The 13,880-nt window shown below is 41.9% G+C and overlaps 1 protein-coding gene across 3 annotated transcripts in view; it reads left to right on the forward strand.

The window, feature by feature from the left end:
• pygm (glycogen phosphorylase, muscle associated) overlaps window positions 1-13,880 on the forward strand; it is a 33,469-nt gene that overhangs the window by 10,928 nt on the left and 8,661 nt on the right. For all 3 annotated transcript variants that reach the window (XM_062964929.1, XM_062964931.1, XM_062964930.1), the window contains exons 4-14: window positions 1,262-1,497; window positions 2,077-2,188; window positions 4,412-4,494; window positions 5,657-5,800; window positions 5,888-5,980; window positions 7,929-8,075; window positions 9,681-9,844; window positions 11,799-11,913; window positions 13,155-13,256; window positions 13,548-13,695; window positions 13,801-13,859. In XM_062964929.1, the coding sequence (XP_062820999.1) occupies window positions 1,262-1,497; window positions 2,077-2,188; window positions 4,412-4,494; window positions 5,657-5,800; window positions 5,888-5,980; window positions 7,929-8,075; window positions 9,681-9,844; window positions 11,799-11,913; window positions 13,155-13,256; window positions 13,548-13,695; window positions 13,801-13,859 (1,403 nt within the window). The remainder of the gene's footprint in view (window positions 1-1,261; window positions 1,498-2,076; window positions 2,189-4,411; window positions 4,495-5,656; window positions 5,801-5,887; window positions 5,981-7,928; window positions 8,076-9,680; window positions 9,845-11,798; window positions 11,914-13,154; window positions 13,257-13,547; window positions 13,696-13,800; window positions 13,860-13,880) is intronic.

Below are 13,880 nucleotides of genomic sequence, written 5' to 3' on the forward strand. Positions count from 1 at the left end.
ACAGGCATGTGCTTTTTCCGGGCCTGTGTGTCACACATGCACTTTCTTTCCAAAGGCAGTATATGTCTGCTAAGGTGTGCTGGCCCAGAAAGTGCACGCGCCTGCAGCCTAGCACCGTTTACTCTATAGTAAGAGGCGTTTGGCTGCAGGCACTGACAGGCATGTGCTTTTTCCGGGCCTGTGTGTCACACATGCACTTTCTTTCCAAAGGCAGTATATGTCTGCTAAGGTGTGCTGGCCCAGAAAGTGCACGCGCCTGCAGCCTAGCACCGTTTACTCTATAGTAAGAGGCGTTTGGCTGCAGGCACTGACAGGCATGTGCTTTTTCCGGGCCTGTGTGTCACACATGCACTTTCTTTCCAAAGGCAGTATATGTCTGCTAAGGTGTGCTGGCCCAGAAAGTGCACGCGCCTGCAGCCTAGCACCGTTTACTCTATAGTAAGAGGCGTTTGGCTGCAGGCACTGACAGGCATGTGCTTTTTCCGGGCCTGTGTGTCACACATGCACTTTCTTTCCAAAGGCAGTATATGTCTGCTAAGGTGTGCTGGCCCAGAAAGTGCACGCGCCTGCAGCCTAGCACCGTTTACTCTATAGTAAGAGGCGTTTGGCTGCAGGCACTGACAGGCATGTGCTTTTTCCGGGCCTGTGTGTCACACATGCACTTTCTTTCCAAAGGCAGTATGTGTCTGCTGTGGTGTGCAGGCCTAGAAAATGCATAGGCCTGCAGCCTAGCACCGTTTACTCTATAGTAAGAGGCGCTTGGCTGCAGGCACTGGCAGGCATGTGCTCTTTCCGGGCCTGAATGTCACACATGCACTTTCTTTCCAAGGCAGTATGTGTCTTCTGTGACGTGCAGGCCCAGAAAGTGCGTGTGCCTGCAGCCTAACACCTCTTACTCTATAGTAAGAGGCGCTTGGCTGCAGGCACTGGTAGGCACGTGCTCTTTCCGGGCCTGTATGTCACACATGCACTTTCCTTCCAAAGGCAGTATGTGTCTGCTATGGTGTGCAGGCCCAGAAAGTGCATGCGCCTGCAGCCTAGCACCGATTCCACCTTATATATATTGTTTTATTGACATTGTTATTGTTTTATATATGTATCTTACTGTATTTTGTACACTCTGTTGCATTATTAGGTGCTTTGTAAGCCGCCTCGAGTCCCTTTCAGTAGATGGTGGTGGGATATAAATATTATCATTATTATTATTACATCGCTAGTAATTTCTTTCTAATAATGGCGGTCCTCCCATTGCTTCTCCCAGCTTGCTTTTTGGACTCGATGGCCACGTTGGGCCTGGCGGCATATGGCTACGGGATCCGCTACGAATTCGGGATCTTCAACCAGAAGATCTGTGGCGGCTGGCAGCTGGAGGAGGCGGACGATTGGCTGCGTTACGGCAACCCCTGGGAGAAAGCCCGCCCCGAGTACATGATCCCCGTCCATTTCTACGGCCGCATCCAGCACGACCATGACGGGGTCAAATGGGTCGACACACAGGTAAATGACCAGCAGGCCTTCCAGTTCTCCCAGTGGTTCGTCCACACCAGGCATGGGCAAACTCGGGCCCTCCAGGTGTTTTGGACTTCAATTCCCACAATTTCGAACAGCCGGTAGGAATTCTGGACATGCCTGTCAGTGCCTGCAGCCGAGCGCCTCTTACTATAGAGTAAGAGGTGCTAGGCTGCAGGCGCATGCACTTTCTGGGCCTGCACATCACAGCACATATGTACTGTCCTTGGAAAGAAAGTGCATGTGTGACATACAGGTCCAGAAAGAGCACATGCCTGCTAGTGCCTGCAGCCAAGCGCCCCTTACTATAAAGAGGTGCTAGGCTGCAGGCACATGCACTTTCTGGGCCTGCACACCACAGTAGACACATACTGCCTTTGGAAAGAAAGTGCATGTGTGACATACAGGCCCGGAAAGCTCACGTGCCTGCCAATGCCTGCAGCTGAGTGCTTCTTACGCTAGAGTGAGAGGTGCTAGGCTGCAGGCACATGCACCGGGAGGGATCGAGTTTGCCCATGCCTGGTCTACACTGTGCTGCATTTCCTTCCCTCCTGTTTTGTCCTGCAGGTGGTCCTCGCCCTGCCTTACGACACCCCCGTCCCTGGATACCGCAACAACACTGTCAACACCATGCGGCTGTGGTCAGCCCGGGCGCCCAATGAATTCAACCTGAAGGACTGTAAGTTGACCACATTCCCTTCCCACTAAGCAGGACTTACATGGTCAGCCTAACTGGGCGGGCAGTGGTTTGCTTCACTGTGAGGACATGAAAGGCCATGAATCATATAGTAAACCCTTATATAACAACAACAACAACAACATCAACAACAACAACAATCCATGGTGGTTGACTATGTCAGGTGATTTGATTGTGCTTTTCCTACATGGAAGAAAGGGGTCAGACTTGGATGACCTCTGAGGTTGCTATTATTATTATTATTATTATTATTATTATTATTATTATTGACACGACTTTGTATGACACAGCAAACAAGATAGATATGCTGGGTTTCGTTTCACAAAATCACAAGTCTAACACTTCCCAAGTGTTTAGGACTGTGTGATGTATTTTCGGATGATGCGTGCAGATCCCAGTAAGGTGGCCTTTTGCAGTTGGCAGATCGTAATTTTGTCAATGTCTATTGTTTCCAAATGCCGGCTGAGATCTTTTGGCACGGCACCCAGTGTGCCCATCACCACCGGGACCACCTGCACTGGTTTCTGCCAGAGTCTTTGAAGTTCAATCTTGAGGTCCTGAGAGCGGCTGAGTTTTTCCTGTTGTTTTTCTTCAATGCGACTGTCACCTGGGATGGCAACATCAATGATCCAAACCTTTTTCTTTTCCACAACTGTGATGTCTGGTGTGTTGTGTTCCAGAACTTTGTCAATCTGGATTCGGAAGTCCCACAGTATCTTTGCGTGTTCATTTTCCACAACCTTTGCAGGTTTGTGATCCCACCAGTTCTTAACTGCAGGGAGGTGATACTTGAGGCATAGGTTCCAATGAATCATTTGGGCCACATAGTTGTGCCTCTGTTTGTAGTCTGTCTGTGCAATTTTCTTACAGCATTATTATTATTATTATTATTATTATTATTATTATTATTATTATTATTATTATTACAAAGCCTGGGTGGCCAATTTTTGGAGCTGCTTTTGTGCTTTTCCTGCATGACAGAAGGGGGTCAGACTGGATGGTCCTTAGGGTTGCTCTCATAATAATAATAATAATAATAATAATAATAATAATAATAATAATAGCACGTGCCTGCCGGTGCCTGCAGCCAAGCACCACTTACTATAGAGGAAGAGGTGCTAGGCTTTAGGCACATGCACTTACTGGGCCTGCACACCACAATAATAATAATAATAATGTAATAATAATAATAATAATAACACGTTCCTGCCAGTGCCTGCAGCCAAGCGCCTCTTACTATAGAGTAAGAGGTGCTAGGCTGGAGGCACATGCACTTTCTGGGCCAGCACACCACAATAATAATAATAATAATAATAATAATAATAATAATAATAGCACGTGCCTGCCAGTGCCTGCAGCCAAGCGCTTCTTACTATAGCGTAAGTGGTGCTAGGCTGCAGGCACATGCACTTTCTGGGCCTGCACACCACAATAATAATAATAATAATAATAATAATAATAATAATAATAATAATAATAACAACAACAATAATAATGTAATAATAATAATAAAAACAATAGCACGTGCCTGCCAGTGCCTGCAGCGAAGTGCCTCTTTTATAGAATTAGAGGTGCTAGGCTGCAGGCACATGCACTTTCAATAATAATAATAATAATAATGTAATAATAATAATAATAGGAGCAACTCCTTTGCTTTCCAATGCTTCGGCGCACCCAACCTTTGCTTTTTTTGCACAAGATGATTGTATAAAACTCTACCTTCGGGCCATGCGTAGAATAAGATGCCTATGAAACATGCCTGGCTTTGGTGTTTGCGAGGCATTTCATTAGACATATGCAACTATTCCGGCATCCCAAATACTTCTCCTTTCAAATATAAGTCAACCTGTATTGGTTTTATTTTCCTGCAAGACCGGAACAGAAGGGAACTTACATATTAAAATATTACTAGTATAAAAATAACCTTCGGGCTATGTATATATAATAACGTGTCTATGGAATACAAATGACTTTTGTGTTTAGGCTTGGGTGCCATCTTCGAGGTAGTTCATTATTTCAGTCCAACCTCTTTCTGCCAGGCAGAAAAAGCAAAATCTCAGATCCTCTACAGATGGCCATCCAGCCTTTGCAATAATAATAATAATAATAATAATAATAATAATAATAATAATAATAATAATTTTATTTTCATATCCCGTCACCATTTCATTGACTGCACCCATTGCTTTCTCTTTCATATTTCAGTTAACGTTGGTGGCTACATCCAAGCCGTCCTGGACCGGAACCTGGCGGAGAACATTTCCCGGGTTCTGTACCCCAATGATAACGTAGGTTTCCTTCTCCTCCTTTCGCAATAACCTCCAGCCTTGCCTTCTCCGCTTTTATCTTATGCTAGGGATGTAGCCAGCTGCAATAAATCACTACCGACCAAGTAGTCGGATCGAAGCCTGGGTCGGATTGAGCTCCCGATTGTCAATAGCCTAGCTCGCTGCCCACCTAAGCAGCTCAAAAAACAGTTGCATTTGTCGAGTAGAAAATTCTAGGTACCGCTTTATGCGGGGAGGCTAATTTAACTAATTTACGACACCGTAAAAACGTCCAGCGGTGTGCGGAAGAATGAGGAAGTACTCCATCAAGGATTCGGTGTCACAAGTGGACGGTGGATGATCCCTGTGGCCGGAATCGAGCATATCCTCATGAAGCTGGAAAATTTTAAATTACCTCTGTGTCTGTCTATATATGTCATATGTCTCATAATGACGATATTGAATGTTTGCCATGTATTTGTGCATTGTGATCCGCCCTTCGGGGTGAGAAGGGCGGAACAGCTGCATCTGTCGAGTAGAAAATTCAGGTACCACTTTATGCAGGGAGGCTAATTTAACTAATTCACGACACCATAAAAATGTCCAGCCGCGTGTGTAAGAATGAGGAAGTACTCCGTCAAGGACTCGGTGTCACAAATGGACGGTGAAGCAGCAGCTCCCCCTGTGGCCGGAATCGAGCATATCCTCATGAAGCTGGAAAATGTTAAATTACCTCTGTGTCTGTCTATATATGTCATATGTCTCATAATGACGATATTGAATGTTTGCCATGTATTTGTGCATTGTGATCTGCCCTTCGGGGTGAGAAGGGCGGAACAGCTGCATCTGTCGAGTAGAAAATTCAGGTACCACTTTATGCAGGGAGGCTAATTTAACTAATTCACGACACCATAAAAATGTCCAGCCGCGTGTGTAAGAATGAGGAAGTACTCCATCAAGGACTCGGTGTCACAAATGGACGGTGAAGCAGCAGCTCCCCCTGTGGCCGGAATCGAGCATATCCTCATGAAGCTGGAAAATGTTAAATTACCTCTGTGTCTGTCTATATATGTCGTATGTCTCATAATGGCATTGAATGTTTGCCATGTGTATGTGCATTGTGACCCGAAGGTCGGAATATAAATATTGTAAATAAAATAAATAAATCGTCCCCTTCCTGCAGTTCTTCGAGGGGAAAGAGCTGCGTCTCAAGCAGGAGTATTTTGTGGTGGCTGCCACCCTTCAAGACATCATCCGCCGCTTCAAATCCTCAAAGTTTGGCAGCCGGGATCCCGTCCGCACCTCTTTCGATGCTTTTCCCGACAAGGTAAATAAGAGGCAGAGTCACAGCAGAGTCGCGAGGAGCGGCGGGTAAGAAATATTATTATTATTACTATATTTTATTTTTCTCCAGGTGGCCATCCAGCTCAACGATACTCACCCATCCTTGACGATTCCAGAGCTCATGAGAGTCTTGGTGGATATTGAGAAGCTCGACTGGGACAAGGTGAGGCCTTGTATGGTTGAGATGTTGCTCCTGATTTAAAGAGGTTCTGCCATGCTTTGGGGCCCGTCCGGACAGTACCTTTGGGTGGTCAGATGCCGTTTGTTGTGACTCAGCTGGAACCTCAGATTGACTCTGATGAGGATGATGGGATTCAGGTTCACAATCAGGTTCAAAATGTCCCTGTTGTAGAAGATGTGGATCAGGGAGTGCAAGTTCATTTTCCCACAGCAAGGAATGATGTTGATGATACTGAAACCAGCCAGGTGCAACTTCTTGGAAAAGGAGGACAGTTCTCACTCTGATAACGAGGCTCAGCAAACTAACGAGTAGCCTGACCTTGATGAAACGGGCTCCTTGGATCGAGCTGATCGTTTGGAATTCAGGGTTCGGAGGAGTGTGAGAATTGCAAACAAGAGGGAGGTTAGAGGCCAGAGAAATGCTTTCTTGCTTTGCCAAAGGTATCAAAGCAATGTGTTTGGAGACAAACCTTTGTCAAAGCAACTTTTTGTTTAGCTCTCGTTTTCCTAGATTATCTTGCAGCTCTTGTATTCATGTTCTTGGGACTTTGCCATGCTATAATGAGACCCTGTTTATTGCTGGTGATTCTTTGAATTATGCTCTAAGGCTTTATTTCGTAACCATCTTTTGGAACTTTACTTTTGTTTTTAAAAGAACCTTTTATTGTCTATTTTCTAATAAACTCAAAAGGCTTCAGCCTGTGTGCAGTTGGGTATATATAGCAAGGTGAAGCTATTCTGAGGTGTGACACCGTTCCCTGTAAACCCGGAAGCAATGGCTACAAAAGGCAAAAAAAAAAAGAGATTTCTAGGTGCGGGAATATCCCAGTTTTGAGCCAAATATCCCGATCTGTGCATGTCTGTATGTCCCTGCAATTGGAAATCATTGGATTTTCTAATCTGGGTTTGTTCCCAGGTTTTTGATCAGGGGTCCTCAAACTTTTTAAGCCGAGGGCCGGTCCACAATCCTTCAGACTGTTGAGGGGCCGGATTATCATTTGAAAAAAAAATACAAACAAATTCTGATGCACAATGCACATATCTTATTTGTAGTGCAAAAAACAACAACAACAATAACAAAAAGAACAATGAAAGAACAATACAATATTTAAAAATAAAAATAATTTTAACCAACATACATTTATCAGGATTTCAATGGGAAGTGTGCTTCTGCTTCTGGCCAATGAGATAGTCAAGTTAATTAGGGTTGCTGTTGTTGCTGTTGTTGTTGTTGTTGTGTGCCTTCAAGTCATTTCAGACTTTGGGCGAGCCTAAGTCTAAAATGTATTTATTTATTATTTATTTATTTACTGCATTTATTTACTACATTTGTATCACACCCTTCTCACCCCAAAGGGGACTCAGAGTGGCTTACAAATTATATGTACATACAATATATTATATTATTAGCATAGCACAATATTAGCATTATATATTACTTTATTGAACTATACCACTATACTGTAATATTATTAGTAATGTTATATGTAATATAGAATATATAATTAATATTATTATATGGTATTATTATTAGTGTTATAATGTATTACATTATAATATCATTATCAATATTATATGTATATACAATATACTATATTATAAAACTGAGGGCGGGGGCCAGGTAAATGACCTCGGAGGGCCGCATCCGGCCCCCGGGCCTTAGTTTGGGGACCCCTGTTTTAGATACTATAAGATGAAAGGAATAACCAGCAAAATATACAAGGTAATAATTGAAATTAAGGGGAGGGGGAAATAAAGGAATAAGCACTTTCAAACCAGGAACAGAGTGTCATCATGACTATAATTAGTCCGACCTTGTTGTATGGCCATCTGTGCAGACCGGTTTTGTGGTGCACTTGTGTACATATCAAGGCTGCTGTCTCCCCCGATGGCATGAGCCATGCTGACGGGCGGATGTCACTCTCCTCCAGGCCTGGGATGTCACCGTGAGGACCTGTGCCTACACCAACCACACCGTGCTGCCCGAGGCCCTGGAGCGCTGGCCCGTCCACCTCTTTGAGACCCTGCTGCCCCGACACCTGGAAATCATCTACGAGATCAACCAGCGCTTCCTGGACGTGAGTTTGAAACACAACTAGAAAGCACAGACTGGGCGGCCATCTGTCGGGAGGGTTTCGTTTGTATCTTCCTGCCAGGAAAAAGTGGGTGGTCCTTGGGTATCCCTAGCGGAACATGTCGAGGTGGAATAGGTGCGCGATTTATAGTTTTCCTTCCCTAGAGTGATTGTTTCAGAGGCAAGCTAGAAAAATAAACCCATACATAGCAGAGTCTTTATCCGGGTGTTGGCAGAGTTTTACTGTACAGTCTGAGCTTGCTGCTGACTGTTTAAGAAAATTGTAAATCGCCTAGAGCATCTTGGATGGAGGGTGATTAATAAGTAATTAAATCAGGGGTCCCCAAACTTTTTAAGCCGAGGGCCGGTCCACAATCCTTCAGACTGTTGAGGGGCCGAATTATCATTTGAAAAAAAAATACAAACAAATTCCTATTCATACTGCACATGTCTTATTTGTAGTGCAATAACAACAACAACAACAACAACAAAAGAACAATACAATATTTAAAAATGAAAACAATTTTAACCAACATAAACCTATTAGGATTTCAATGGAAAGTGTGGGCCTGCTACTGGCCAATGAGAGAGTCAGGTTAATTAGGATTGTTGTTGTTGTTGTTGTGTGCCTTCAAGTCATGTCAGATTTTGGCCGAGCCTAAGTCTAAAATTAATTATTTATTTACTGCATTTATTTACTACATTTATATCCCACCCTTCTCACCCCGAAGGGGACTCAGAGCAGCTGTATGTACATACAATATATTATATTATTAGCATAGCACAATATTAGCATTATATATTACTATATTGAACTATACCACTATACTATTATATAATATGTAATACATAACATATAATTAATATTATTATTATATGGTATTACTATTAGTATTATATTGTATAACATAAGATTATTATACAATATATTGTATTATTAAAACTGATATAACAATATTATATTATAAAACTGTGGGCGGGGGCCAGGTAAATGACCTTGGAGGGCCGCATCCGGCCCCCGGGCCTTAGTTTGGGGACCCCTGAATTAAATGATGATGATGATGAAAATAATAATAATAATAATAATAATGATGATGATGATGATGATGCACTTTATTTATATTCCGCCCTTCTCCGTGCCAAGTTTGGTCCAGATCCATCATTGTTTGAGTCCACAGTGTTCTCTGGATGTAGGTGAACTACAATTCCCAATGCCATCTTAAGTGGAGTTCGGAATGCTCTTTGATTGTAGGTGAACTAGAAATCCCACCAACTACAACTCCCAAATGTCAAGGTCTATTTCCCCAAAACTCTACTAATGTTCAAATTTGAGCATATTGAGTATTTGTGCCAAGTTTGGTCCTGATCCATCATGGTTTGAGTTTGGAGGTCGGTGAACTACAACTCCCAAAATCAAGGTCAATGCCCACCAAACCCTTCCAGTATTTTCTTGGAAGTTCTTTGTGCCAAGATTGGTTCAATGCCATTGTTGGTGGAGTTCGGAATGCTCTTTGATTGTAGGTGAACTATACATCCCACCAACTACAACTCCCAAATGCCAAAGTCTGTTTTAGTTAATGGACGGCTCTCTCTCTCTCTGTCCGCACAGAAAGTCTATGCCAAATTCCCGGGAGATCTGGACCGGATGCGCCGCATGTCCATGGTGGAGGAAGGCAGCGTCAAGCGGATCAACATGGCCCACCTCTGCATCGTGGGCTCCCACGCGGTCAACGGCGTGGCCCGGATCCACTCCGAGATCCTCAAGGCCACCGTGTAAGTATCCGGCCCCATGGCGTCGGGTAAACTCCCCGGAAATCTGTCTTTTGGGTTTCCTTGGACAACGAAAGGAGATTCATTTTGCAACAGAAGACACATGTCCTTGGATCAACATGGCCCACGTGGACATCGTGGGCTCCCACGTGGTCAACGGCGTGGCCCGGATTCACTCAAAGATCTATTATTATAAATGGAGACATTCATTATTATTATTATTGCATTATCATGATTGCATTATTATTATTGCAGTATCATTACTGCATTATTATTAGAATATTATCATTATTGCATTATTAGTATTACATTATTATTATTATTGCATTATCATTATTGCATTATTTTTATTACATTATTATTATTGCATTATTAGTATTACATTACAGTAGAGTCTCACTTATCCAACATAAACGGGCCGGCAGAATGTTGTATAAGCGAATATGTTGGATAATAAGGAGGCATTAAGGAAAAGCCTATTAAACATCAAATGAGGTTATGATTTTACAAATTAAGCACCAAAACATCATGTTATACAACAAATTTGACAGAAAAAGTAGTTCAATATGCAGTAATGCTATGTAGTGATTACTGTATTTATGAATTTAGCACCAAAATATCACGATGTATTGAAAACATTGACTACAAAAATGCGTTGGATAATCCAGAACGTTGGATAAGCGAGTGTTGGATAAGTGATACTCTACTGTATTATTATTGCATAATTATTATTACATTTTTATTATATTAGTGCATTATGATTATTGCATTATCATTATTGCATTTAGTATAGCATTATCATTATTGCATTATTAGTATTACATTATTATGATTATTGCATTATTAGTATTACATTATTATTATTACATTATTATTATTGCATAATTATTATTACATTTTTATTATATTAGTGCATTATGATTATTGCATTATCATTATTGCATTTAGTATAGCATTATCATTATTGCATTATTAGTATTACATTATTATTTTTATTACATTATTATTATTGCATTATTATTATTACATTATTATTATTGCATAATTATTATTACATTTTTATTATATTAGTGCATTATCATTATTGCATTATCATTATTGCATTATTAGTATAGCATTATCATTATTGTACTATTAGTATTACATTATTATTATTATTGCATTATCATTATTGCATTATTAGTATTGCATTATCATTATTACATTACTATTATTGCATTATCATTATTGCATTATTAGTATTGCATTATTACTATTGCATTATTATTATTAGTATTGCATTATCATTATTGCATTATTATTATTACAATATTATTATTGCATTATTATTATTATTACATTATTATTACGTTATTATTGACACAAAGACAGAGTATGACACAGCAAACGAGACATATATGCTGGATTTCGTATCGCAAAATCACAAGTTGAACGCTTCTCAAGTGTTTAGGACTGTGTGATGTATTGTCGTTATTATTGTTATTATTATTATTATTGCATTATTATTATTATCATCATGAGCCCCTGGTGGCGCAGCGGATTAAACCACTGAGCTGCTGAACTTGCTGACCGAAAGGTCGGCGGTTCAAATCTGGGGAGCGGGGTGAGCTCCCGCTGTTAGCCCCAGCTTCTGCCAACCTAGCAGTTCGAAAACGTGCAAATGTGAGTAGATCAATAGGTACTGCTCCGGCAGGAAGGTAACGGCGCTCCATACAGTCATGCTTGTTACATGACCTTGGAGGTGTCTACGGACAACGCCGGCTCTTCGGCTTAGAAATGGAGTTGAGCACCAACCCCCCGAGTCATTGGACATGACTGGATTTCACCTTGACCTTAGTTTAACGTTTCCTTTTGTTCCTCTCGCTCACCCCGCTCTTTCCTGTTGCCAGATTCTCTCTCTTTCTCTTTTCATTCTTTCTTTCTCCTTCTACCCTTTCGCCTTGCCTGCCTCCTCCAGGTTCAAAGACTTCTATGAGTTCGAGCCCCACAAGTTCCAGAACAAAACCAACGGCATCACCCCGCGGCGTTGGCTGGTTTTGTGCAACCCGGGGCTGGCCGAGATCATTGCGGAGGTGAGGCGGAAGAACTAGCCTTATTATTATTATTATTATTATTATTATTATTATTATTATTATTATTATTATTATTATTATTGTATGACACAGCAAACAAGATAGATATGAAGGGTTTCGTATCACAAAATCACAAGTCGAACACTTCCCAAGTGTCTAGGACTGTGTGATGTATTTTCGGATGATGCGTGCAGATCCCAGTCGGGTGGCCTTTTGCAGTTGGCAGATCGTAATTTTGTCAATGTCTATTGTTTCCAAATGCCGGCTGAGATCTTCTGGCACGGCACCCAATGTGCCCATCACCACCAGGACCACCCGCACTGGTTTCTTCCAGAGTCTTTGCAGTTCAATCTTGAGGTCCTGAGTTTTTCCTGTTGTTTTTCGTCAATGCGAAAATGATCAATGATCCAAACCTTTTTCTTTTCCACAACTGTGATGTCTGGTATGTTGTGTTCCAGAACTTTGTCATTCTGGATTCGGAAGTCCCACAGTATCTTTGCGTGCTCATTTTCCAAGACTTTTGCAGGTTTGTGATCCCACCAGTTCTTTGCTGCTGGGAGGTGGGACTTGAGGCATAAGTTCCAATGAATCATTTGGGCCACATAGTTGTGCCTCAGTTTGTAGTCTGTCTGTGCAATTTTCTTACAGTAGTTGAGGATATGATCAATGGTTTCATCGGTTTCCTTGCACAGTCTGCATTTTGGGTCATCAGCTGATTTTTCGATCTTGGCCTGAATTGCCTTTGTCCTGATGTCTTGCTCCTGGGCTGCAAGGATCAGGCCTTGTGTCTCCTTCTTCAGGGTCCCATTTGTGAGCCAGAGCCAAGTCTTTTCCTTATCAGCTTTTCCTTCAATTTTGTCAAGGAACTGCCCATGCAATGTTTTGTTGTGCCAGCTGTCAGCTCTAGTTTGTAGTGCGGTTTTCTTGTACTGATTTTTTTGTCTGCTGTGCTTTGAGGAGTTTCTGATTTTTGACTTCAATCAAAGCAGGTTCTTTATAATATTATTAATAGTAATTATTAATAATATTATAAAGAACCTGCTTTGATTGAAGTCAAAAATCAGAAACTCCTCAAAGCACAGCAGACAAAAAAATCAGTACAAGAAAACGGCACTACAAACTAGAGCAGATTATATTTATAATATAATAATATTATAAATATTAGTATTATTATTATTACTATCGTTGTTGTTATTATTATGGCCTTCTCCCAAGCTCCCCATCATTGTTTCCTCCTCCAGCGCATCGGCGAGGACTACATCTCAGACTTGGATCAGCTGAAGAAACTTCTGGCCTTTGTGGAAGATGAAGGCTTCATCCGGGACATTGCGAAAGTCAAGCAGGTAAGGTGCAACAGCATTCGAACACGTGGCTGAAGAATTCAAGGAATCAAGCTATGGGGAGACTCATAGAATCATAGAATCCTATAGTTGGGAGAGACTCCAGTTGGGGAGCATTTGGTGCCAGTATTTGTTTATGGTTTACGTTCTGTTATAGAATTCCCATATGCCGATGATAACGTAGTCTGTGCATAGTCTGTGTTTTGGGCTTCAAAGGCTTACTTGACCCCTAGCGTTGCCCACAACGGCAATATAATTTCAAAAAATGCCCGTTGGCTTCCTTCTGCTCCCCAGGAGAACAAGCTGAAGTTCTCGGCCTACCTGGAGAAGGAGTACAAAGTCAAGATCAACCCCAACTCGCTCTTCGACATCCAGGTGAAGCGGATCCACGAGTACAAGCGGCAGCTGCTCAACTGCCTCCACATCATCACCTTTTACAACCGTGAGTGGCATTGCATAGGATCGAACCATCCATAATAATAATAAATGTTGGAAGACATTCCAAAGTTCATCCAGTTTGCCTTTGTCTCTCCTCGTCCCATTGCAGGGATCAAGAAAGAACCAAACAAGCATTTCGTGCCGCGGACAATCATGATCGGAGGCAAAGTGAGAAGCAAGAGCAACCAG

Source organism: Anolis carolinensis, unplaced genomic scaffold (genome assembly GCF_035594765.1).
Source record: "Anolis carolinensis isolate JA03-04 unplaced genomic scaffold, rAnoCar3.1.pri scaffold_14, whole genome shotgun sequence".
In the NCBI taxonomy this organism is placed as follows: Eukaryota; Metazoa; Chordata; class Lepidosauria; order Squamata; family Dactyloidae; genus Anolis; species Anolis carolinensis.